The sequence below is a fragment of the Myxine glutinosa genome, chromosome 8 (assembly GCF_964187855.1).
Source record: "Myxine glutinosa chromosome 8, kmMyxGlut1.1, whole genome shotgun sequence".
In the NCBI taxonomy this organism is placed as follows: Eukaryota; Metazoa; Chordata; class Myxini; order Myxiniformes; family Myxinidae; genus Myxine; species Myxine glutinosa.
The window spans coordinates 127,012,404-127,035,666 of NC_136268.1; the positions used below are offsets into that span (position 1 = coordinate 127,012,404).

Here is a 23,263-nt window from a genome sequence, read left to right on the forward strand (position 1 = left end):
CAATTCACCAAGAACTCCAAAGCTGTGAGCTTTTATTCACTTGAATGCAACTGATCTACAAAGAGAACACAAAAGCTATTTAGCAAGCATCTGTGAGCACTTTCATTGCTATTACGCCATTGCAGAGATATTAGCAAATGTAGAACATGTCTTGCAGCAATCTTACCAACTCGAAGACACAAGAGAGAGCGGAATGACCTGTCCTTTAATACTCCCAGATGGTATATAAAATCCTCCCCACGCGGTCGGCGTCGGAATAGCATCTTACGACAATTCACCAAATGTCTGTCTGTCTGTTCGAAGGTGCCGTAAAAACTGCTGAACCGATCGCAAAGATATTTTGGGTGGGTAATCCTGGGATCCCCAGGAGTAAAATAGGCTATTTAGTTTTCCCAATTTCAGCTTTAGTCTCCAGCATTCTCATGTTTGGACTCCCGCATAACATTCACGTTTGCATGACGTTCATTGTGACGCGTGACGGATGTTTATATGAATCGCTTAAAATAAAATAAAACCCTTCAATTTCTGATATTTTGCCATCGCCATATGCAGATTCGCCACGGACCCACGATCGATGTTTCTCGACGTCAACGTACCCGTTTGTTTGCGAACAGGTACGTTTTTCATGGAAGTCCTTCACGAACTTGCTGTCCATGTCTGACGTGCGACTGAGGGTGCTACAGGAATGTGGAATTTATTGGTTTCATGCTTTAGCATTCACCGTATCTGCATTGCCTGTTTGCTTCTGGCCTCCCACCCATACGTAGCACGGGTATTTCTCTAGTTATAAGAATACTTGATGCATGAATGCACATTTTACAATATTCTTAATTTGGTCTTCAAGTACAGACACTTTGGTTCAAGTGACAGGGACTGAAGGGGCCCTGCCAAGGATAGCCCAATAGCTGTATGGAATATACTTACTTTTCTTTGAAGTATTTAAAGAGGAATTACTTCGTCGGATATCAACTAGGCCTCACAGCCTCTGATTGGCACTCGAAAGGTCTCATTGGAATCATACATATGTAAGGAAATAGTTTACACATTATAAAGGATGGAGAACCAGAGCATAAATGATGAACTCCAACGCCCTCTAACGGATTTGATTTTGTTTCTCATATCTGTTTTTGTCTTTTTAACTGTATTTATTGATTAATGAAATATATGCAACACAGGCATTGATATTAAACCAAATCTGCAAATGCTTTACATAATATCCAAGCGGTGAACTCTTCAAATGAAGAGGGTTCAAGCAAATGCTGATCAATCTTCTACGGATCACGACTCCTTTGTTCACCATACACTGTACAAGCCTTATGAACATCAGGCTGGGATTTTTTTTACATTTAATCTTGTTACCCACTGGGCAATAATATGCCTTAATGAGGTTGCCTTGCCAAAGATCCGACTTGCCCTGATCGAGTCACTTAAATCAGTACCGCGGGGACTTTGGGCCATATATGTATTCATGTATGCAAATGTGGAAAGGGAGAAGGTGGAGGGGTGACTATATTGAGAAAAATATAAACAGAGAGAGGGGAAGTTTAGTTAGAGGTGGAGGGAAACATGTGGAAGCACAGAAAACCATGGAAATGAGGACAGCATAGTAGGGAGAAGTACCATGTATGGGGCATGTGAGAGATGGTGGGGTTGATGATTATGGAGATTTTATTGCAGAAGGTGTAAAAATAATATGTTCATGCCTGAAATTTGTTCGACGAGATAGTGTACCCTGAGCACATTATAAAGGAAGTGACTTCAACAGTATTCTGGGTAAACCAATATGGCGCTAATATATGGTCCCTTGATGTTGAACAGAGGTGCATACAAGAATATGCAAGGAACTTCGCCTTCCGGTTCCGGACCTGAGGGCTTTGGGTGTTGGCTTGTGCGGAGCCTCCTTACAGTTGGTTCATTAAGGCTAAGTTTTTGGTACCAGATCCATCATCTCTTTCTGTTATCCTTTTGTCCTTGTGTTGTTACCTCTGCTACTGAAGGTGGGCAGAGGTTATGTTTTGACTGCTGTCTGTTTGTCTATTTGTCTGTCTGTGAACAGGATATCTAAAAAAATTGGGGACGGATTTGGACGAAACTTTGTGAACAGTTTGGGTTTGTGACAAGGACGAATTGAATAGATTTTGGTGAAGATTCGGATCCGGATGCGGATACTACTATTTTAAAGGTACGGTTCTTCACCACTGGCAGATAAGGCCCAAAACGATATACAATATAGCATATCTCGAAAAGTTATGGACGAATTTGGACAAAACGTTGTGGACTGGATAGATGTATGACAAGGATTAATTGATTCGATTTTGGTTCAGGCCAGATGCAGATCCGGTCTATCAGTGGGATAGAAAAAGGAAACTGTTCATGCTGGCAGTGGTATGCACTCTACCGTGTGTCGTTCTAGTTTTAAATGTTGTTTTCTGACTTGTTAATTATTTATCATTCCCTTGTGAATATCAAGATGTTCCTGAAAATGGGAAGCAAGATGTCATTGCAGAGTGCAATTTTTCTCTCGATCAGAAGTTATTCTATCCACTTCGCTGGACAAACATTGAAAGCGGTGCAGTCACTGGAACACTTTGGTCTCACTATTTGTGATAACCTTTTGTGGGAGGATCATACCAACACCAGTGTCGAGGGACAAAATAGAGGGAGACTTGGTCAAATAATGGATGTGGATAGGAATGAGGAGTAAGGGAGGATGCATGGGGTGGACAAGATGGATACCAGAGCAAACTATCTGGAAGAAAAATAAAAAGGTGAGAAGCAATTTTCTACACCATTCATCGTCTTGCTTTGTGAGGACCTTTTCCTGCTGAGATACGTAAATGCATCTGCAAGTCCAAGGGAAGAAGCTGGAGTAGCACCTTCTGCACCATTGGAATCTTAAAGCAGAAAGCGGATTTCCAGGGACTCATCCTGTCCCACTTGTGGCAAGTTGGTGGGCCCCGTATTTTAGACATGCTTCGGATATCTGGCCTTGCTCCTATCCTTGCCTACATTTGCCGTCCCCTGTCAATCCACCCTGAGTCACACACGTTCCTGAAAATCCCTTCATCTTCTCACTCTCCCAAAAGCCAAAGCCAGCTGCCCACCTATATCCATTTATCTCCTTAGTCTCTCGATTTTCCCTGTGTCTCATCTGCACTGCTCATCATTTCCTCATGCATTCACCAGGCACATCCATGATGTCTTCTCCACACACTGAGCCATTGTTACTCGTGTTTGTGTGTTATTCCTCGTTTATTCCGTGTGTATGTCCATCCTCCACATACCCTTGGAAGTTTCTAAATCCACTGCCCTTTTTCATTTAGCTCCTCCGCAAGCGAAGAGGACCTTGCATAGAAAATAAATAAATAAAAACAACAATATTTTAAACACTGAAAAGCACAGAAATCTACAGTAATTAGAACGGCACTCAGTAGAGAGCATACCTCCACCAGGTGAACAGTTTACGTTTTGTATCCTAGAATAGACCAGAAAATCACAATACAGAATCACATTTAATCAAAATCATCTGTCCACAACTTTTTGAGATGTCCTGCTATATATCGTTTTTGGCACAATCTCCCAATGGTGAAGATTCACTTTAAAAGTTATACTACGTAATCTACGGAAAGTTATACTACGGAAATCTCCACGCATGGCTGGCGGACTTCCTCTCTAGTCGTAGTCAACGTGTGGCCCTGAATGGGTTTCTCTCATCTCCTCTTCCTGTTCAGGCTGGAGTTCCCCAAGGCAGTGTTCTGGGCCCTGTGCTTTTTCTGGTCTTCATCAATGATCTCTCTGACTCTCTTGAAAATCCCCTCTATCTCTTTGCTGATGACTCTACTCTCTGTTGCTCCATTGTTCATCCCTCAGATCGGCAGTCTGCAGCCTCCTCACTCTCTGCAGACCTGGACAAAATCACAGACTGGGCAAACAAGTGGAACATGTCTTTCAATCCTGACAAATCTCACACTCTTACGATGTCTCTCCGAAAAGACCGACTGGACAACCCTCCCATCCACTTTCTGAATAATCCTCTCCAAGAAGTTCTGTCAATCAAGCTTTTGGGTCTCACTATCTGCCATGATCTTTCCTGGGAAAACCACATTTCAAATCTGGCCTCCAAAGCCAGTTGCCGACTGGGCATCCTCCGTCGTGCGAAGTCCTTCCTTGGCACACCAGAGCTTCTCACCACATACAAGGCTTTCATCCGCAGCTGAATGGAATACTGCTCTCCCCTCTGGGCTGGTGCTCCTGCCTCACACCTAGCTCGTCTTCACGCTGTTGAAACCAAAGCATTCAGAATCATTGGAATCTCCCGTGATGAAGCTAACTCCAAGGGCGTCTCACTCACTCACCGCAGGCAGGTTGGTGTTCTTTCCGTCTTCTACCGACTCCTCTCTGGCCTTGCCCCCCCAGCTCTCTCTGGGCTCTGTCCCGCAAATATTCCTACAGGTCGCACAAGATCTGCCTGCAACCGTCTTATGGTTAAACTGCCAAAATCAAGACTCTCTGCTCACCTTCACTCCTTCATTCCTCTTTTCTCCCGTCTCTGGAACAAACTCCCTCACTCTCTTCAATCCCACTCCACCCTCCAGGTCTTTAAAACAGCTGTTCACCACCATCTCTTATCTTCCCCCATCCAAAACCTTGATCTTTTCTACCCCTGCTAATTTCACCCCAATTCCACTTTTTTGAAATACCAACTTCTGTCCTGGAAGTCCTTGGTGTCCTTGTGTTTTATACTTCTCCCACACCCCCCCCCCCTTCCCACGCCTCCTCCCCCCAAGCCCTCTCTCCCTCCGACACATCTCCCTGCTCTCAAATGTTGTGTTTGTGTGCTTCCCTTTCTCTCCCCATCTTGTCTTCCGCTCTCTCTTTTTATATATTTTGTTTGTCTGGTTGATTTGTTTGTGAAGTAAATGTTAGCTCTTTCACGAGCCTCGATTCAGTATACAAAAAAATAAAATAAATAAACTATCCGGATCCGGATTTTCAACAAAATTGAACCGATTCGTCCTTGTGTAAATCCCAACCTGTCCACCAAGTTCCGTCCAAATCCAACTTTAACTTTTTGAGATATCCTGCTATGTATCGTTTTTGGCCCTAACTCCCAATGGTGAAGAATCATTTATAAAATTAAATAATTCTCATATCTGAATCCATATTCAGATCTTCACCAAAATCGAATCTATTTGTCCCTGTCAGACAACCAACAGGTCCACCAAGTTTCGTCCAAATACGTCCACAACGTTTTGAGATATCCTGCTATGTATCATTTTTGGCCCTTTCACCCAAAGGTGAAGAATCACTTTTAAAAATTCTACTAGCCAGATCCGAATCCGGATCTTCCCCAAAATCTAATCATTTCGTCCTTTTCAAATATACAACCTTTCTGTCAAATTTCGTCTGAATCCGTCCACAACATTTTGAGATATCTTGTTCACAAACAGACAGACAGACAGGGATGAAAACATAAACTCCATCCACCTTTGGTTGCAGAAGGAATAATTGTTGAAAGTTTGGCTCTATGACTATGACTAGTTTATCAAGTATTTTAGGTACTGATTTCTGTGTTGACTAATTATTGGTGGAATAATAATACAATTATACCAGAAAAGGGAAAAACAAGAAGCAAATTTGGGACAAAAATGCTTAGTGCCTTCGGAATTGAATACGTTTTGATAAATCAAATTATTTGACGATGCAAACCTTAAACTAAATGAACACCAACAAAAATCTATTTTTCATGTTTCACATCTCTATCAGTGTTTTTTTTATCGCTCCATGAATATTCATGTTCAGTGGGACAAGAGTAAACAGATCAATAAACCTCAACCTTGATAAATTTTTATCATATATTATTGTACACTTTGAACATAAGTTTCCATTTATTCGTCTACGTATCTCACTCTAACCAACTGTACAAACATCTTTGTCTGACAAGTTTGTATTCCATGTGCAGTGTCTCCCAAGTACAGGGTGGCCTGAGAAATGACACTTACAACTGAAATTGAAATATTTTAACCTGTAGAAAGAGAAAAGCGAAACAGACGACGATAAAAACTAACTGAAGATCACAGAAAGTTTGAGCAATTTTTTTAATTTGGCTCGATGTATTCATCAAAAGTGAGCCCATGAGACATAAACTAGGTGAACGCACAATCACACATCCATGGTGAAAGTGAATTAAGTTCACCAAATTAATCTTTCAACGTCAGTGTACCTTTGGTGTTAATCTTTTGCTTTAATGTCGGTTCAGAACAAAATATTTGATGATGCCGATATTTGTTCGATGAGAATCTAAATGGGAGCCTGAACTTTGAAGGCCTTTGTCTTAGAACATTTATCATGTTGGATGACCCAGTTTACTTACCTCTCAGTGGGTCAAACATATTTTTTAATGCTGTTGAGGGGTAATTCTTTGGTTATAATTTCAGTGGCTCCAATTAACTGTGTCAAATCTGAACAACCGGGCTGAAGGGATAGCTCAGACAGAGGTAACATTGGTTCAGCTCTGGATGCAGATCCACCTTTGAGCGGTGTAGTCTGTAGCGGTGCTGGATGGGTTTGAGGGTAGAGGAGAAGCGGCAGAAACCCGAATCCTATCCAGGTTCCTCCTGATGACTCCCACTTTGCTCTTTACTTCTTCTGGTTCCTTCTGATGACTTCAATGCAGTAAATATTTGGTTTTCCATTTCATTACGATTGGACCATATCCTGATGCTGTGTGGAATCTGCTTCCCTGCTGATGGACCTCTGGTAGCTTGTATCTGTTGCTGCGTTTTTACTGAGGAAGAAATGCTGAAATCTATCTATCTTGGTTCTTCCCAACATCTTTCTTCCTTTCACATTTCTTTATACTTTTTCACATTTCTCTTTATTCATTATAATTCTTGTTTCTTCTTTATTTCTCTCTTTCTTTATCTATCTGTCTTAGGAGAAGTGAATTCTTGCAGAGATTTTTTCTGGAAGGTTCACTTGGCTGCGCCTGGATGGGTTTGAGGGTTGTGGAGTAGCGGCTGAAACCCGAATCCTATCCAGATTCCTCCTGATGAATCCATCTTTGCTTCTTTGCTCTTTGCTTTGCTCTTTGCTTTGCTCTTTGCTAGTCATTCCTTCTGATGACTCCAATGCAGTATTTCGTTTTCCATTTCATTCAATTCCTGACCTGACTATTAACTGTCAACCTGGTGTTTGGAAGACATATCATTGCTCCGATGAGAGTACACCGTTAATCGGATGCAATATGAAGCTTGGGACACAATATTTTGCTGGCATTCAACAGCAACTTCAACACATGAGGAGACCATTAGGCCCGTCAAGCAAAACCTTGCCAATATTCATGTAGCCCTCAATCTGAAATGTTTTTTTTTAGATACCTATCCAATTCTAGTTTAAACCCATCCACTGTCTCAGCTGCCACCACTTGTCCAAAGAGACCAATCCATGCATTAACTACTCTCTGACTTGAAGACCCCTGCCCTACCACTGTCGGAACTCTCCTCTTCTTTACTCTCAGGCTATGGCCTCTGGTCCTATCACACTCAATATCCCTTGGTGTCTTTCGCAAAGAGAAAGTGGGTTTGGATGGTGTCCTGGCAAAATTCTTGCCATTTCTACTGCTGGGAAGGCAATAGCAAAATTCCCGATGTAGTAATTCTTGACATGAGACTGTGAGGCAGAGTGCAACCTGCCCTCGAGAAGACCACTGAAGAAAAACGAAGAAATCTAAACAGCCCTGAGAATATCACAGCTGATGGAGATCCACATCCACAGCTGCTGTGACAATGGTGTTGCAGTGGAGGAATGCTGATAGCAATCGCACAGCATGGTGCATAAATAGGGACGTGTATGGTACTACATCCATTCCCCGTTGTGCATTCATCCAACAATGCAGTGTTTGATCCTTGCGTTACTTCTTGCAGCTGCTGGTGAGTTTCTGCTAATTTTCTTTGCGCACCTTGTTTTGGAGACAATGTTACAAGCGTCAGTACTTAAGGTTAAGAAATGCCACATAGACAGGCTCCGATGTAATAGGGTTTATTCTGGAGACCGCAAACAGCACTTGGTACAAGATGGGGACCACCCAATACACACGGTACGTGCACCCTCTATCGGTCGATGTCAATCCAACACCAGCACAGACTGGCGAAGCATAATTACCTCCACCACCGAGGGTGGACAGACGTGATGTTTTCACCCCTGTCTGTTTTTTTTACTTGGAGAAAGTATTTGGAAAGTAATTTCCTACTTGGCGAAAGTATTTCCTAGGTATGTTTGTCTGTAGCGTCTGTTTGTGACTTGGCGAAAGTATTTCCTTGGTATCTTTGTTTGTAGCATCTGTTTGGTACATGGCAAAAGTACTTCTTAGGTATGTTTGGTACATGGCAAAAGTACTTCTTTGGTATGTTTGGTACATGGCAAAAGTACTTCTTAGGTATGTTTGTCTGTAGTGTCTGTTTGGTGCTTGGCGAAAGTATTTCCTTGGTATGTTTGTCTGTAGCGTCTGTTTGTGACTTGGCGAAAGTATTTCCTTGGTATGTTTGTCTGTAGCATCTGTTTGGTACATGGCAAAAGTACTTCTTAGGTATGTTTGTCTGGTAGTGTCTGTTTGGTGCTTGGCAAAAGTATTTCCTTGGTATGTTTGTCTGTAGCATCTGTTTGGTACATGGCAAAAGTACTTCTTAGGTATGTTTGTCTGTAGTGTCTGTTTGGTGCTTGGCGAAAGTATTTCCTTGGTATGTTTGTCTGTAGCATCTGTTTGGTACATGGCAAAAGTACTTCTTCGGTATGCTTGTCTGTAGCATCTGTTTGGTACATGGCAAAAGTATTTCCCAGGTATGTTTGTCTGTAGCGTCTGTTTGTTTGTCACATGATTTTTGTCCACAGTTTTGAAACAATCGTTCTGAATTTTTTTTGTGAATATAGGTGACCAGCCAAGGACAGCAACACACCTTTTTAGTCAGGATACGGATCCAATACTTTTTCAGTAATTCTTCACCTTTGAGAAATAGGGACAAAAACGATATATTGTGTTATGGATGGATCTTAAATAGTTACTTAAATACAAACTTGGTGGACAGGTTGGGTGTGTGACGAGGAATAATTATTGATTACATTTTGGTGAAGATCCAGATCCGGTAATTTTTAAGTGATTCTTCACTATTGAGTGGTAGGGCTAAAACCGATATATAGCACGACATCTCAAAAAGTTATGGATGGGTTATGACAAAACTTGGTGGATGAGTTGAGTTGAGTTGAGTAGGTGACAAAAACAAGCCGATTACATTTTAGATAAGGTCCGATACAGATCCGGCCTATCAGTGGGATGCAAAATGTAAAATGTTTAGCCTGGTGGAGGATTACGCTCTACCGAGTGCTGTTCTAGTTTTTTTCTCTTTAATCATTGGTTTTATTTTTGCTGGAGTTTATGAACGTTTTGATTAATTTCTATCTCTCATGCTCTTGTCTTTGCCACTGGGAATTTCCATCTTCCCTTATGTTTTTATCATATCCTAATTATCTCTACCACTGAAGGTTAAGGAGGTTATCTTTTCATCCCTGTCTGTCTGTCTGTCTGTAAACAAGGTATCTCTAAAAGTTGTGGATTGATTCGGCCGAAATTTAGTGGAGAGGTTGCGTATTTGAAAAGGACGAAATGATTAGATTTTGGTGAAGATCCGGATTCAGATCTGGCTGGTAGAATTTTTAAAGTGATTCTTCACCATTGGGAGATAGGGCCAAAAACGATACATTGCAGGATATCTCAAAATGTGGACGGATTCCGAGGAACCTTGGTAGATCGGTTGGGTGTGTGACAAGGAAGAATTGATTCATTTTTCTGAAGATTGGAATCCGGATCCGGATCAGATAAAAAATTTTAAGTGACTCTTCACCATCAGAGATCGGGGGCAAAACCGATATATAGCACGATATCTCAAAGTTGTGGAAGGATTTTGACAAATATTTGTGGATGAGTTGGTTATGTGACAAGAACAAGCCAATGAGATTTTGGTTCAGGTCTGGATGCAGAACCGGCCTATCAGTGGATATAAAATGTAAACTGTTGAGCATGGTGGAGGTATGCGCTCTATTGAGTGCCGCTCCAGAGACTCTTCCTTTTGCGCTCCTCTTTCTAATACTTTATAATAAATATACAAGTTCCCTTGCAAGGACTTCGACGTAGGAGTAGGCCATTCGGCCTGTGAAAGCCTGCACTATTATTACCACCAACATATGGTTCCTTCTTTTCTTTTTTTAATGCAAGGTCTAGGCTCATGGAAGAGCTAGGACACAGAATATAGCAAAGGGCCAAACAGCAGCGGAAAGGGGGCAACGCCAGCAACAGTGCAGAGGGAGAATGTCGATGGAGACGCACAAACAAGGGATTCAGGTAATGATGAGTGGTAGGGGAGAAAGCAAGGGAAGAACAATATGGATATGTAAGCAATATGGATATGTTCTGGAAAAGTTTTGGAAGGGTGGGAGGTGATTTAACGGGTATAGAAAAGAACATGATTTAGATGGTGATGAACAGCTGTCTTGAAGACCTGGAGGGAAGAATGAGATTGGAGAGAGTGTGGAAGGTGTTTCTACAGCTGGGAAAATAAAAATGAGGGACAAATGAGTCTAGGTGAGCTGTGGTTCTGGATTTAGGCAGTTCCACGAGGAGGGGGTTACTGGTGGACCGTGTGTGTCCTGGAGATACCTGGAGGGGTGGGGGAGGACAAAGCACAGAGAGGGCAGAGGATGCAACACCAAAAAGGAGGCAGAAGAAGATAAAAGAGACCAATGACCTCTCGGCGATGGCGAAGTGATAGGCCCATAGACTCAGCTCCGTCAAGAGAGATTCCAATGATGTTGAAGGTCTTGGTTTCCACGGCCTTAAGCTGGGTAAGACATGAGGCAGGGGAGCCAGCCCAGAGAGCAGCACTCAATCAAGCCGCTGATGAGATTTTTCGGTGGATAGGAGCTCAGGTGTGCCAAGGAAAGACTTTGCACGATGGAGGATGCCCATTTGGCATCTGGCTTTGTAGGCGAACTTTGAAATGTGGCTTGCCCAGGAGAGATAATGTCTGAGAGTTTGAGAGAGTTGTTAGGGTTAGGAGTTTGAGAGAAGAGTTTGAACCTTTTTGAGAAGGTTGTTGAGAGAGTATATAGGATGATTTGCAGTACAGTCCTATCGGAGAGAGAAAATGAGCGAGTGCGAATTCTCAGGATTGAACGACATGTTCTAAGTGTTTGACCAGTTTGTGATTTTGTTAAGGTCTGAAGAGGGAAGAGGCTGCTGCCTGTCTGTCAGAAGGATGAGAGATGTCATGGCAGAGAGTGGAGTCATCAGCAAAGCGATAAAGAGGATTTTCCAGAGTCAGAGAGATCATTGATGAAGATTAGGAATAAGATGGGGGCCGAGAACACTGCCTTGGGGTACTCCAGCTTTGAAAGGGAGCGGGGAAGAAAGGATTCCGTCAAAAGCCACACGTTTGCTACGAGAGTGGAGGAAGTCATTAATCTAAGAGTGGAGTTGGCTTTGGATTCGATAGGCAGAGAGTGTGACCATTGTCACAGCAGGTTTCCTCGTGGTCTACTGGCCTGAGGCTGCCTCGATGTGAAGTGGGTGAAACGTCACCCGAGACCGAGTCTGCTCTTGCTTATTTGCCCAAATTTTGAGGAGTATATCTAGTTTTAATTCCTAGTTAGAAACGCCTTTATTTATTTAAAAATAATATCTTAACGTTGTCCTTTTATGAGCCTTGTATATAAAAATATAAAATAGTGAATCACATCACATATTGCCATATGAATCTAGAGAATAACCAGTCATTAACAAGATATAGAGCAAAATGAGCAGGAATCACTGGAGGACGAGGTAGCGCAAGAAAGTTTTCCATGAACGGGAGAAAACAAAAATAAATTATTGAAGTTGGGTAAATATATTAGATTATAAGAAAAGTGAATTCTGATAATGGGGCGTAGAGGAAGTGTGGGTGGAGGTAGATGACTCAACAGCTCAAGTGATATGAATAATCAGTAATTGTATAGAATTTCAAATAGTTTGGTTTCTGATAAAATCTAAAGATTGAATGTGCCTGAGGGCTGCTGCACACTAACCAATGTTCACTGATGAAACACAACAACCTTGTTTTGTCAGAGACTGCCATATACTTGCTGCACACTAAGCAACTGTCGACGACACTATTTTTGTTAGACAAAATGGTGACGAAGAAGAAATGCAGGGAGAGGCTGAGAACAATGAAAGTTCTGAGTAATGTTGCTATGGCAATAGTGCTGGTGCGTCACAGATGGCGTGGCAGGAGAAAGAAGTGGCTGTGGGTATCACTCTCGGTGGAGAGAAGGCCAGCTCAGGGAGCGTTCAATAACTTACTAGTGGGACTTTCTGCAAACACATGCACAAACACACACGCACACATGCAGTAGGTATTTGTCAATGTAATTCAAAGGCAGACACTTTGTATTTAAAGTTTTGTAACTCAATGTACCTGGAATATAACTGTTTTATTGAAGGTTTGCGAGATACAGGAAATAAAGGGCAGGTTCAGGCTATTATATTGAACTTTCCTAATACTTTTGTGGCCTTCAAATTTCACAACAGTTACAACTATCAAAATAAAATAGCCCCAAGTGGGCTGGCGGTCATCTTTTGAGGTTGTAGTTCAGTCCTCTGCTGCATCCAAAACCTGCCTCCCAGACACAAAATCGAAAAAACCTAAGATTGAGCGATCCTGTAGACCATCGAGTAGAAGTGCTGTATCGGGTTTCAGAGCAAACGGTTGGTAAATACGGGATGAGTAGGAATCCAATGTTTCAGGCGGTAACCCCCTGTGGGAGACCCCATTATCCAAAATCGAAAAATCTAAGACAGAGTGATCCTGTGGACCATTGAGAAGAATGGCTGTATCAGGTTTCAGAGCAATCGGTTGGTAAATAACAGACGAGTATGAATCGAAGGTTCAGGGGGTAACCACTCCTCGGAGCCGCCATTATCCGAAATCGACCAATTGAAGCCCGAGCGATTGTGCAGCATACTGTCTTGTATTCACTTGTCAAGTTTCAGAACAATCAGCCAGGCGATAAGGGAGGAGTAGCAAAAATAGCAAAAGCTTACAGCTGGACGGATGGAGATCTGGGCATCACGACCCATTTTACAAGGTCATATCTTCAAGATGAGATGACCTAAAAATTGCTGCAGAAGGTATGAATCTGTCATTGACACTACAGCCGGAAGCTAATGTAAGCTGAAATCCAATTGGGTCAATATGTTATGCGCCATCGGTGGATTTGCGCTATCGACCGATCGAAACAGAGTTTCGCTTTGGTTTTTACCAACGCACCTTCCGAGCCGATTTCAACATCTTATTGAAGAGCAACGAGTTTCCAAAGAGAAGGAACAATTAGTTGTAAATGAAACACAAATAAACGTCAACCACAACCACAATCACGAGCTGAAGTAATACATGGGAAAACGTGGAAATACCTTGGCGATCACACTGTACCCAGACAAATTCGTTGGCGATCACATTGGGGATTCGGCACACGGATGTTGAAAACGGCTCGAAGGCGTGTTGGTAAAAACCAAAGATACTATAGCAGAGCAAGATGAACCAATCGGCCGGAAACAGTAAGTGTCCAATGGGCGTGCTCGGCCTCCATTTTAGTAAGCAACTGCGCAAGCAACGCTAGCTTAGAGCAGGGCATGTCAACATTATGCATGAATGCAAGCACTCACTGTTAATGGCAAAGAGGGAAGAATTTTTTGCCTCTGCAGCTGAAGTCTGTGTTTGTAGGTTGTCCGTCTGGCTGTGTGCCTGTCTGTCTGCGCGTGCTCGAGTGTATGCATGTGCAGCAGATTATTTTTGACGCAATATATTGTCAACTGCTGAAGGGATTTTGACTAAACTTGGTAAAATTTTGTAATATGTTTCAAAGATGAACCGATTCCGTTTTGGGGTCAAAATATCAATGGTTTATACATGTGACCTTTCCTTTAAAATCTCGGTTACCACAATAACCTGTGAACCACAGAAGGGATGTCAAGAAAATTTGGCAAGATTATGGTCTCCAATGCAATGAAATGATTCATTTTTGGGTTCATCTGGTCATATGTCATGTGAAAATCATTCTGTCTCTGTCTGTCTCTCTGTCTCTCTGTAGGTCTCTCTGTCTCTGTCTGTCTCTCTTTGTCTGTCTGTGTGTCTCTCTCTCCCTCTCTGTCCCCTCTCTCTCTGTCTGTGTGTGTGTCTCTCTATGTCTGCATCTCTGTCCCTCTGTCTCTCTCTCTCTCTCTATCTCTTTTTGTCACTGTCTCTCTGTCTCTCTCTTTCTCTCAGCAAGCCTAACATTGTATTGGCATCTAACATAGACAAAGGCATATCCATTGATACATTCGCATTAAATTATATTTTCATTTTTTCTACTCAATCATCTATGGCAGACCAAACAAGTATAATGCTGAATACTGAAGTATATGTATATATATATATATATATATATATATATATATATATATATATATATATATATATTTATATATACTAGGGCGTGCCCGTACTATATATATATCTAAAATTATATCCCCCCCCTCTATTTACATGAAATGGTTTGGTCCATTCGCAAAGCCAAAGCGAACGGCTTGCGAGTACGGTAGAACCCCCCCCCCCCCCCTCTATTTACATGAAATGGTTTGGTCCATTCGCAAAGCCAAAGCGAACGGTTGGTAAATAAATCGCCATAGCTCGGTAACTACTTCTCCGATTAATATGAAACCTTGAAAAGGCACATCCTCCGGTCCCCAGCAATATACCTGGCAAGTTTCAAGTATATCGGACCCGTGGTTGTCGAGAAACAGCGGTCACAGACAAACAAACACACAGACACACACACAGAGATTACTGGAATTATAGATAGATATAAGATATATATATATATATATATATATATATATATATATATATATATTGTTACAGATCCGGGGGACGGCACTCCCGTTAGCAAGAGGGGATTAATCCCCTTGTCCTGTTAAGCTGGCCGTCCGACCGGTCCTGGGGGTATGACGTCACTTCCGGTCGATGGTAAGTAGGGTTTTAAGCCAAATTTGTCTTAATACCTAAGTACTACCACCGGCCGTAAGCGAGGAAATACTCCCACCCGGGCCGCAGCGTGATTGTATTGCTCCGAGCGAAGAGAGCTGCGACTCGGGCCGTTATCAAGAGACTAAACCCGACTCCGAACGTTGGCCGAATCGTGCCACAGGTATTCAATCAGGGAAAAGACTAAAGCGATCGGGGGAGAATGAAACCAAAAGGGTAAGAAATAACAGACATTTATTAATTATATACAAAACCAAAACCAAAGAAGAAACGAAAGTAATATACAGTGAAGAAGAAGAAGATACACAGGGCAGCCTTAAGCAGTCTTATATTATCAACGCCCCAGACAGACAAACAGACTTACACGAAAGGGGAATAGCAGGCAGGAATGACTGGACGAAGGAGAAGGGTCCAAGTGGGACAGCAGGGCTGGAAGGTTCGGGTAGAGGCACAGCAAGGAGGTCCGCAACAGGTCCACGCTCCGGGCTGGAAGCGAACAGCCAGCAGCAGCTTCACGTATTCGGTTTCACACACGGTCGGACAATGTCAATTGACTACTGTATTGTTGTCGCCGTCACGGACCCACTCTTCTGCCTCACGATCCATTGGTATGCTCGCCTGGTACCTCCCTCATCTGCCGGATCACGTCTCTCTCTTGAAGCAGTCCCTCCCAGCCGCTTTTATTGTGCGCTCCTGTATCCAGCCGCCGGCTCCTAGGACACGCCTACCGGTCGGCTCACCTCGGCCCTGGTTGGCCGGTAAAGGCTTGCTGACTCCACCTCCGATGACGAGTCGACGTGCCACCCCTTGTTCTGGCGGCTCCGCCCCCTTCTTCCTCGGCTTTGACCGCATGGCTAATGGCGGTTTGGGGCCAACAACCGCATCAAGGCAAGGAGCAGCGAACGCTGTTGGCAAACGAAGTACTGGGGCCTATCTTATTTGATTAATGCAACGCAGATTCAACTATTGGGAACAGATCCTTAACTGAAACACATAATAATGAAATAACTACGGAGAGGTCCTATGGTTCGCTACGTGTTGTACATGGACGAACTAGGGTGCGATCTTTAACAAGCCAATTGATGGGGATATTTACAGGGGAACATTTATAAGGGAAGCATTTACTAAAATTTACAAGTGAAGGTTCTAAAAACCGTAACAATATATATATATATATATATATATATATATATATATATATATATATTGTTGCGGATATGAGGATTGCATTTTTTTGATTGTGTTGTATTATATTGGAAATGGTGATGAACATGGTTGGATATGGCCCCTCCTGCCTCCAGAGTTGTGTAAAGGTAAAAAGGGCGTCCCGGTAGTTATTCCATGAAACACCACATTGCAGGACCCGATAAAACCCTTGTTCAGTAGCTTATATCTTATTATGTGTTTTAGGGTAAGGCCTTGTCTTCCATTAAAATAATACTCCATTGCACCGAATCAATTAAGAATAGCTCCCCTTCAATAATTCCATTTCCCAGCCAAACTCTCCATCTGCGGGTAAAGCAGTTCACAAGCGTGGGGTGCACGCCCTCTCATTTCGCTGCTATAATGAATATGTGCTCCGTGCTCTGTTTGAACAGGAGGGGCGGGGTCGCCCGGGAGAGGCAAGCCCAGGGCGCGCCACGAAGGGCGGGGCTGTTCAGCCCCATGCCCAAATAAGGAAACAAGCCCGTGGCTCGCCACGAGGGGCGTGCCGTCGGCGCGATGCCCAAATAAGGAGACAAGCCCGTGGGATTACCATACAAGGTCACGAAACAGAGCACGGGGGAGAGGGCGGTACCGAAACCGAAGGCGGCGTGTCAGTCCCACGCTGGAGAGAAGTGAGAGGAAGGGAATACGAGCTGAGCTGCGTGGAGAGGTACACGACAAAGAAAGGGTCCAAGAGAAAGCAGAGGAACTTTTACGAACGAGTTGCAAAGAGATACGGCAGATGAGTCCAGCCCTGTTTCAACCAGCCGCGTGAAGCCCTGATGGAGCAGTGAGTGACCCTGCCGGCATGCGCTGTAAAGCTGAATACCAGGAGCTGCCGGCGTGCGCTGTAAAGCGGATTACAAGGAGCTGCCGGCTCCCCGCTTCCCGCCCGGAGTGGACCTGCTCGCTGTGGCCTGTGATCCCACCTGCTCATCCTTTCCAGCCATTCCTGCCTGCAAGTTCCCCATTTGCGTACATGAGTTTGTTTTGTTCGTGCTGTCCTGGGTAGTAACTAAGTCTGTATAAGCTAGTAATTTTCACTGTGTCACCTGCGTTTTCATGTCCGCTGTAAATACCCGTGACTGCTCTTTTTGCTTATGTGTGTAAATAATAATAAACCCCGTTACTCTTCTGTACGTCTTCTTCTTCCTCTTTGCATTCGTCATCTTAGTCTTTTCCCGATTGAATAGCGGTGGCGCGATACGGCCAACGTTTGGGTGAATCGGGTTTAGTCGGGGAACAACTGTTCGGTAGCGGAGCCTCCGCTCGGCAAATATAACATCCTTAACCGCGTACCGTAACAATATATATATATATATATATATATATATATATATATATATATATATATATATATATATATATATATATATGGAGTTGGCCTTGGATCATATATACTGTATATATATATATGATACCGAACCAGGTAGCACCCCTCCTTGCACATTGCACAACACCCACAGAGGTCCCAACAAACACAACCACATGATAGAACCATCACAATCTCTCCAGTCAAAGGGTAAAGCAGTACTGCACAAGTGCCAAACGTCTCAATATGCTTACACAAGTGGTCACTAAGAGGCACACATGATATGGACTGTTGATATACAATTTCATAGTGTCTTTCTGTATCCCTATCTGTTATGTCCCATCAAAGGCTTTGAAAGCTTAAGAGCCCACTACATTGAGTACTGGAACAAAGGCTTTACACAGAAATTAATTCTCATTATAGAGATCAATTGAGGATGGGGTTTCATCACATCGGTTGTTTCACATTGATCTAAGGCTCATGTGCAAGAGTTCCTACATAAATCAGGTACACAACAAAGTTATTGGTAGACATCAATGTACTTTGATGTGAATTACAAGGACATTAACAAACAATGGACAGGCACCTATTGAGTTTGAACTGGTGTTACACTCATCATGAGTCAGTGGTTCAGATGGGAAGGCTAACAGGCCAACCAAATTACTTGATTTTGGCATGCTTGCCCAGAATTGTGCAAAGTCTTCGATTATTGTTTCTGAGGATATTTGTATAGTTATAATGGAAGCTTTGTCTGGTTGGTTGATGGCATTAATTTACTAATTTACTGTCTTTTTACCCTATTTACCATCTCTCTTCCCAGCTGCAAAAGATGACCGCATCGTGGGTGGTTATCAGTGTCCCACGCATTCACAGCCCTGGCAAGTATCGCTGAACTCCGGTGGCCATTACTGCGGAGGGTCATTGATCAATGAACAGTGGGTCTTGTCAGCCGGTCATTGCTACACGTTGTAAGTAATCAAACATGGTCCGCAATCGCATCGCCTTTTGATCGGAAGTGGTAGACAGGTAGAGGAAGTGATGTGCAACATTAAATAAATAAATAGATGTTTCCAGAAAGTCGCATCAATCTGGCGTTATAGATTAAGCAGTTGACACAATGTTTGTCGTAACGGACAAATCTTTCTGCAAAATTATCTTTATCTGTTTGCAGATTATTCAACTATTTGTCAAATAATTCCTTGAAACAGTGAAAGGGAGACTATAATTTTTTATTTTTTTTTTACCCTACGACCGTGAAGCGAAAAGCAAGGTTAAGTGATCGGTTACGTCCGTATGTGTGGAGTACGTACATGTCTGCATTTTTAAAATTCATTTTCTCGGCAACCGTTTGTCCAATTGACACTAACTTTTGCACCATAGAAGCGCCTCCTCCTGTAGAATTTTATAGTGATAATTACGACATCATAGGTCATGTCGTACGGATGCCATTTTGTAAAAAATTGCACCTCTATATCTCTGAAACCGCTCAACGGAAAAAATTGAAGCATGGTACGTTGTGAAAGTACTCCCCATGGGGGAATAAGACATGTTAATGATGATGTCATCAGTACCTTCATTATGACATCATAATTTGACAAGTACAATGCTTGATCGATCAATATTAAAAAAAAATTCTCTGCATTTGTTGGTTCGATGGACATGGAATTTTTACCATAGGATCACCTCTCCTGTATAATTTTTGTAATGATAATTATGGCGTCATAGGTCACGTGATACAGGCACCCTCTTGGAAAAAGCCAAAAAACCTTGCACCTCAATATCTCCGAAACCGCTCCATGGAAAAAAATTGAAACATGGCTCATTGTAAAGAACTCTGCATGGGGAATAGGTGTTGTAAACGATGACATCATTGGTGCCCTAATTTTGACGTCATAATTCGACATGTGCAACACTTAGTCGGATCAGTTTGAAATTTATTGTGTGATCTACACAACAATTATATTGGAGAATGTAAATTCATGATGGCATCGCTCACGTGGTCTGGCAGCCATATTGGATCGAAGAAAAAAACCCCTTAAAAAAACAGAAGGGTTGGGTCGTACCAAGTTGACTGTGTGGGGTAAGTATTCTCTGAATACCATCTAGTTGTCTTGTATTACCTGCTGAGCGGGCGATGGTAAGAAAGTGATCAGTCATCAATAATATGAAATGCAATGCCTAGGACTCCTATCAATGAACTGTCTTCACGCAAAAATCACATGGCTAACCTCACAATCCACCTCAATGATCAATGTCTAACAAAGGCACATTCCTTGGTCCTACAACCTCTCTGGGCCAAACACATCTTAAGCTGGTCTCAAGAGCCATGTGATCTTCACAGACCTAAGCAGTTATTTTGATGCAATTGGTTCCTAACAGTGAACAAAACATAGGAGTTGCACAGTGCCAGGAAGAAGAGCTCCCCGTTGGACCTTACTTTTCGCCCCTAGTGACAGTGGGACATAATTGGAAAAGTTGTAGCTATTTGCAGGCTCCTGAGTATAATTTGAATCGCTCCACAACAGAATTAAGCACATTCAGTACTTCTCTCACAGCTGGTGTACCTTTTCAAATATAGTCTCACTGTTTTCTTTCATTACTTTGTCTCACTTTTCTCCAATCTTATGGAATTGCTTCCCTGAGTCCAATCTTACTCTCTCCACCAGTCCTCAGATGGCGACCTACTGCCATCTGGTGTTGTATCCAGGCCAACCCCGGAATACTTATATTCTCACATATCTTTCCCCTCTGTGTGCCTGCACTCGATTTTGGCAGCAATTCAACTTGTTGGCTTTCCTATCTCTTTGCATGCTCCTCATCCAAATGTGCTCTTCTGTCGCATTGTCGTTGTCCGCTGCTACATTGTCAATTAGCTGGTCTAGTCTCCTTGCTCTCCTATATGCCTGGACCTAAAAATATAACTCTCCTTCCATTATTATTTGTGGAACTAACTCAATATTGTTGTCCATGTGATAGTGATGAGCATTGACAGGGGATTTTTTCAGGAAAATTTTTTTGAAAGTATTCAAAAACTTCTTTCATCAACCTTTCAGTAAGGGTGCTTTTGCTTTATGCTTTAGAAATCATTTAGCGTCTCCATTTTCTTTTAAAATTAAACTTGTATATTATACTGGTGTGAATTGAATTTGCCATTGCACAAACGAATTAACTGTTTGTTGCCTGCATTGGGATGTTACGTCACAATGAGTGTTCAGTCGTAGAAGGTTGTCCTGTTTTGTGTTGCCTTCTGAGCACTTACCATACAAAATTCTGGCTTCCTATGTTTAAACCCCAAATACTGTGATTTGTCCATTGTCTTTGTATATGGATGTCCATCTTTTACGCATAATATGTGAACAAACTTTTCCATGAGCCTTAGACATAAAATAAGAGAAAATAAAAAATACGACTTCAGCAGGAGTGACGTCTATAAGCCAATAGGGCTTTCAGTTTTTTTTTCCTGACTGCATAATTTTAGTATGTTTTGGTACATCATTGATAAGTGTGTCGGTGAAGTTAGAGTTGAAGAACATAAAACTCTCAAATAATGTTTGTGTCGCGTAAATTGTGTCTGTGCTTAGGCCTGACAAGTTTGAGATCCATCTGGGAGCCGATAACCTGTGTAATGAGGGAAACACTGTGCAGCACATTGGAGTTGCAAAAGCCATCAAGCATCAACACTTCAACCCATATACCCTAGACAACGACATAATGCTAATCAAACTGGCACAACCAGCCCGACTTAACAGCTATGTGCAGCCGGTGCCTCTGGCCTCCAGCTGCTTGTCTGCTGGAACCATCTGCAAAATCTCTGGTTGGGGATATACACTGTGTGAGTACATACCTTTAGAAGGTAACGGTAAACACAATTAATGTACAGAGATGTAAATATGAATTGAAAAACTCTGATGTGGGATAGCCAAATTGAAGTGAGATAAAAGGCAAAATTAATAAACTGAGCATTGGATTTCATTATTATCTGCAAGCTTACTTTACAACATTGTGTGATTCTTTCCAATCTTACCTTCTTACCAATAATATCCGGCGCTCATCTCTGCATAACTCATTCAGCAGTCTAGATAATGTCCCTCCTCAGACCGAGCGCTTGCCCCTACATAGGCATCCAATATGTCCAGTCTTCGAAGGCTCTTCTTCTTCTTCATTTTCACCACTATATATATATATATATGTGTATATATATATATATATATATATATATATATATATATATATATATATATATATATAGACTTGGCATTTAATATGGAATTTTTTTTTGTGGGGGTGAACTTACTTTTCAAGATGTCTTAGAACCAAAAGTTCATTGGAATTATGTTGAAATTATTCTAGATTTTGTTAATGTGACCTTTAAAAGAAACAAAAACCACATTTGACATTTCGAAACAAATAAATTGATCCTTGAAAGTGATGCAAACTGATATCGAACTCAATTCATGGACAGTACTGTGTTAAACTTCTGTAAGTTTTCCAGAAGTATCTCTTTATTTCGCACATTAGCCAAAAATGTTTTTAACAAAAACAAAAGTTAAATTACGACTGGGATTACAGACAGTAAAATTACAGTTCAGTACTTCGTGTAACCCCCACGAGCATTCAGGAGAGCACGTACACGTTGAAGCATGCTGTTCACGAGATTTGCCAAGGTTTGGACAGGAATCGCTTGCCATGCAGTGACAATAGCCTGCTGCAATTCACGCACAGAGGTCGGCTACTGGTCCAAGTGGTCGATTTGACGTGTTAATTCTGCCCACAAGTTCTCTATTGGATTCATATCCGGGGACATGGCAGGCCACTCCATATGCTCTACACCACGGTCAGCAAGAAAGCGTTGGATCATGCGAGCACGATTAGGCCGTGCATTGTCATCTTGGAAGACAAAGTTTCCTCGAAAGGCTGCACGAGCAAATGGAAGCAATGTTTCTTCCAGAATGGCCCTGTACTTGAACTGGTTCAGGTTTCCATTCAGAACACCCAGGTCAGTTTTGCCCCCTGCACGAAAAGCAGCCCAAACGGTCACCCCACCACCTCCAGCTTGGACTCTTGGCACGATATTATCTTTGTTGTAGGCCTCATGCACTTGTCTGCGCACTCGGAAGCAGCAATTTTGACAATAGACCAGAAATCTAGACTTGTCACTGAAGATCATGTGATTCCAGTGTCCTGGCTGCCATTGACGGTGCTCTCTGGCCCACTGCAATCAGCGCTGGTGGTGTTGTCTGGTCAGGCGTGGCTTTCTCAGGGGATGCCTGGCATGATAGCTTGCTTGAACCAGTCATTGGTTGACTAGCCTTCTGGATACAGGCACATTTGTCAGTTGCTGCCACTCAGCCCTAAGCAGATTAGCTGACTTGGTACAGCCATTGCGGACTAACCGGTGCAGCTGGCAATCATCCCTCCTTGTGGTTCTGCGGGGACGTCCTGGCCTCGGTATTGGAGTAGGGACACCCCTCTGAGCATTTCGTTTCAGGATCTTTGACACCTGACCTTGAGTGATGCCATACTGCCGAGCAATAGCACGCTGTTTCATGTCGTAATTTCGTAAAGCCACCACTCCATGACAAACAGCATTGTCGAGTTGACGGACCATCTCCAGAGGAAGTGGCAATAACTTTTGGAG

General features: G+C 42.6%; 1 protein-coding gene across 1 annotated transcript in view; it reads left to right on the forward strand.

Moving 5' to 3' along the window:
• The first annotated feature begins 7,870 nt into the window (after positions 1 to 7,870).
• The window catches only part of LOC137432910 (trypsin-2-like), a 39,883-nt gene continuing 24,490 nt past the window's right edge, over positions 7,871 to 23,263 (forward strand). The window contains exons 1-3 of the mRNA XM_068125223.2: positions 7,871 to 7,931; positions 18,446 to 18,593; positions 21,207 to 21,457. Of these exons, the coding sequence (XP_067981324.1) occupies positions 7,892 to 7,931; positions 18,446 to 18,593; positions 21,207 to 21,457 (439 nt within the window). The 5' untranslated portion in view covers positions 7,871 to 7,891. The remainder of the gene's footprint in view (positions 7,932 to 18,445; positions 18,594 to 21,206; positions 21,458 to 23,263) is intronic.